Source organism: Polypterus senegalus, chromosome 4 (assembly GCF_016835505.1).
Source record: "Polypterus senegalus isolate Bchr_013 chromosome 4, ASM1683550v1, whole genome shotgun sequence".
Taxonomy (NCBI): domain Eukaryota; kingdom Metazoa; phylum Chordata; class Cladistia; order Polypteriformes; family Polypteridae; genus Polypterus; species Polypterus senegalus.
In genome coordinates, this window is record NC_053157.1 from 250,747,250 (window position 1) to 250,751,799 (window position 4,550).

Here is a 4,550-nt window from a genome sequence, read left to right on the forward strand (position 1 = left end):
TAGGGACTTTCAAAACTTCACTTGTTTTTTGGAAGAAATAACTGTAAAGCACTGGCACGCTCTGTTGGGCTGAATGGCCTGTGCTCTTCTAGAGTGTTCTAATTTTCTAATTTGAGAACATTAACGACATGAAATGTAAAAAGAGAGTGGCCAAAATATGAAACAAACTTACAAAATACAGAAAGTCCAAGCAGAGTGAACCAACGCAGAGTTGTGAGGGGGTCAAATTTGATGTTCAGTGGTGGGGGCACAGAAGGGGCCACTTCTGCTTTTTTGAAGTTTTCTGACAAATAGAGGAAGCCGAAGCTTTGTGTAGCTGACACTCTCTCAAAGCAGAGCTTTCTAATCGTCCATTGTGCTGTTGGAGTTTATTGAGCTCCTGTGGCCTCCAGCTTGTAGTCTTGACGTGAAGAAACGTTGTCTTGGGTATCGATATGAAGAAGGTGCTGAACTCAAACTGAAAATCTGAACCAACACAATCGGAGTAAAGAGCATCCATCACACACCACCCAGGATATACTGACATGGAGCAAAGTGACATCCGTTATATTTTTAGATTAATTTATCAAATTAATAGCTGGGTCAGCAGAGATCCCTGTGTGTTTCTGCTTTGTCTTCCCTTTTTTTCTTATATGTCAGACAATAAAATCAGTTCATTCCATTTTCATTCTGTTCTGCATTCATTATCGTGTTCAATTTCTCATGAAAATATTATTTTAAATAATATTCCTTCTATACATTAATTGATATTCTTCATAACTGTTGTCCTCCATGCTAACCATGTTGTGACTCCCTCTTCAGGTCTTGAAACATTTAGGGTTCAAAAAAAATGTTTATTTTATTTCTATTTAGATCTTCTTAAATAGCCACATTTGGACTCACTCTTGACACACAGCTGATGAATGTGTTTGGTTTGTAAAACTCTTTTATCATTTATAAATAATAACCTAAATTAGTGTAAAAGTCTTATCAAGCCCCTCTACATTGGTCTGTCATGTGACAGCTCTCTTTTTAGTCTCCTATCCTCCTCGACTGTCCCTCCCCAGCATCTGATTGGACAGCATTGGCTGTCAGCTGACGTCACTAAATGATTTCTTCATTATCAGGGTTAAGAACGGCTGTCTGCACTCAGCCCAGGCATCAGCCATCAGATGACATCCCATAGATGGTACAAGTTCATTGATACTCAGATAAGGCCCCATCTCCAAAGCTCCAAAACAAAAATATTCCTCTTGTTGTCAGTGGCACCTCCTGGTAGTTGGCACTGCATTGTGGATGATTTGACGTCTCCATTTTTTATTATTACATTGAACTTTTTCAGCTGTGTTGAAGTTGTTATCACAACACAGTACTGTTGCTACCTCATTCTGTTGTTTGGTGTTTGTATTGTACACCATCTTATGTCACAACACTGGTGCAGAGATGATCAGTCCCTGTATGGATGGCATCCTGGCAGTACAGTTTCTGAAATCGTACGTGTTGCTGATGATGGCTCATACAGGAGGACCACTTTCAATATTCAGAACAGCTACGAGGCTTACCACAAGTAGGCCAGTCATTTATGACTATGAAGGCCACTGCTGTCTGAAAAGCGTTAACCACATTTAGGACAACAATGAGATTTTTTTCTTGCACCTACAAGTTGTTGAAGAAGATTCTTGTTGTTTGTGAAATATGTGTTGTATTCCAGTGTGTTCATTCCAGTTTGAATTCAAATGTGGCTCTGAAGTTACCTTACATCTAAGATCTGTTTGCCACCTTCCCCGTTTTCTCCACTATTCTTATGTACTTATTAACTACTTTCAACTGGAGTCCTTTACCTCATTCAGATTTTTCTTTAATTTTTGGTTGAGGAGCCAATGGAAAGATCATTTTTCAATTCTGGGACAGGCTTTACTCCAATATGACTTTGTGTGTGTCTTCGAAAACTTCTTCTGGAAGAGTACCCTTTACCACATTCAGAACAGGTGTACTGCTTCTCTCCAGTGTGGATCATTCTGTGGCACCTAAGTGAGCTTGGACGCAAGAATCGTTTGCCACATTCTGGACAGCAAGAAGGTTTATCTCCAGAGTGAATTCTCATGTGTCTCTGTAGATTGCTTCTCAATGAGAATGACTTGCCACATTCTGAACAACAATAAGGTTTTTCACCTATGTGGATTATTCTGTGGTCCTGAAGATGGCTTCTCCATGAGAACGACTTGCCACATTCTGGACAGCAATGAGGTTTTTCTCCTGTGTGGATTATTCTGTGCCTCTTAAGATTGCTTAAACATGAGAATAACTTACCACATTCTGGACAACAATGAGGACTTTCTCCTCTGTGGCTTCTTCTGTGGTTCTGAAGAAGGCTTCTGCTTTGGAAAGACATACCACATTCTGAACAATGAGATTTTTCTCCTGTGTGAATGCTTATGTGGTTCTGAAGATGGCTTCTTCTTGAGAATGACCTTCCACATTCTGGACAGCAATGAGGTTTTTCTCCTGCATGGATTTTTCTGTGTCTCTGAAGACTGCTTCTCGTTGACATCGACTTACCACATTCAGGGCAACAATATGCTTTTTTTCCAGAATGATTTTGGATTTCTTTCTCCACTTGCCGTTGATCAGTTTTGATGGCTTCTGTCTGTGTTGCTCCAGTAGCAGGGAGAGAACTGCACTGCAAAAAGGCTGCTGTCAGGTTCTCGGATCCTCTTGCTGATTTCTTCATACCTTTGTATTGAAGAGAGGGCTGACCAAATGAAGGTAGAGAGAAGCTGCCATTCTTCTGCAATTCTGAAATAATCAAAACATTTTAACTATCATTATTATTTTTTTCCTGACACCTTTATCGAAGGCAACTTACAACATATTTGAGACACAATTAGTTATAATTCTCTTGTTTTTCCAACTAGAGCACAGGCAGGTCACATGATTTGCTCAAGGTTTCATGGTGTCAATAGCTGAATTTGAATCTGCAACTTCGGGGATTGATGTCCAAATTCCTAACCACTACCCGCCTTTTAAAATAACTGAAACAGTACAAGTAAAGTGGTGGCACACTGGTTGGAGTTCCTTTCTCACAGTGAGGTGCCATTTATGGTCTGGCCACTCCGTGTGTGGTCTTTACATGTTCTGCTGCTGTCTGTTCAATTTTTCCACCTTTCTCTCACATGAGAAAGACAGGCCTGATCTGATCAATTGATCACAAATCAGCAACAGCCAACTTTGACTCCAAATGACATTACCGGTGATCAGCAAATAACCTAATCTAAACATCTGATCTTCAAGGATAAACAACATGCAAGACAAAGTTCAAATATTACAAAAATACAGAAACACGTCCTCGCCAGTCTAACAATTTTATTGCCTTTCTACAAGAGATAACAAATTTGCGGTTTGTAATCTATACTAATAAAAGGCAAAGCCCTCACTGACTGACTCATCACTAATTCTCCAACTTCCCGTGTAGGTAGAAGGCTGAAATTTGGCAGGCTTATTCCTTACAGCTTACTTACAAAAGTTAAGCAGGTTTCATTTTGAAATTCTACGCGTAAGGGTCATAACTGAATCCTACTTACGTACATATATACGGCCATAGCCTGCAGCTTGGTCGCCGTGTGAGGCGGAGTTGCGTCACCCATCACCATGCCTCCCACATAGTTAGAAGCCTGCCTATATTGCGTCCCCCATACCCACGCCTCCTATGTAATTGAGTGCCTGCCCCTTATAAGGCCGTCCGTCAGCAGCAATCCAATAGACACGCTGCCGCTACAAGGCGTTTGTCATGCCTAAGACGAATATGAATTTCACGAGATACAAGTTTAGTGAGAAGACGCAGGGTATACATGAGACTTTTGATCACTTTGTAACTGAGTTAAAATTGCTGGTGAAGGACTGTGCTTATGCAAACAAAGATGAGATGGTCAGGGATAGACTAGTGTTTGGCACAAACTCAGCAAAAGTGCGATAGAAACTTTTAAGTGCCTGGTCTGAGCTAACATTAAATAAAGCTGTGGACATTACAAGATCGCACGAGATAGCACAAGCACAGCTAAGAACCTTCGATGTATGTACTCCGAGCGGCTCACGTGAACTGACTGTGAATGACAATTGAGAAGGCAGCAAAAGAATATGAAGCGAGTGAGGCATACAAGCATATTCATAATTGCAGCTACTGCGGAAACAAAGCACACGGTGGAAAAAGTCAATTTCCAGCTAAAGGAAGACAGTGTAAAAAATGTGTTAAACTGAACCACTTCACTAAAGTTTGCAGGACTGGGAAAGGTAAACCCGTGCATGCAGTGTGTGATGTCTCAGATAAAGAGGAAGACGAGCGGCTTATTGATGCAGTAGGAAAGGAACAACCCTCTGAAACTGAACAAGCCTTTGTAGACATATTAATAGGAAAGCAAGGTGTACAGCTTAAATTTAAATTAAGTTCATAGACACGTTGCCGCTAAATATTCACAGGTAGATCCACAACTTAATACCAGGAATGCCTGTTAAATATCTTAGATTCACGAATACCGATTTGGGTAGTGAACACTTGGATGAATGAAACCTGTTTT

At 40.6% G+C, this 4,550-nt stretch overlaps 1 protein-coding gene across 1 annotated transcript; it reads right to left on the reverse strand.

The window, feature by feature from the left end:
* Positions 1–1,837: 1,837 nt before the first annotated feature.
* On the reverse strand, positions 1,838–2,371 carry LOC120529038 (gastrula zinc finger protein XlCGF49.1-like). The gene has a single exon (XM_039753100.1). It carries the CDS (start codon positions 2,369–2,371, stop codon positions 1,838–1,840), a length of 534 nt encoding a protein of 177 aa, XP_039609034.1.
* Between the last annotated feature and the right edge of the window lie 2,179 nt (positions 2,372–4,550).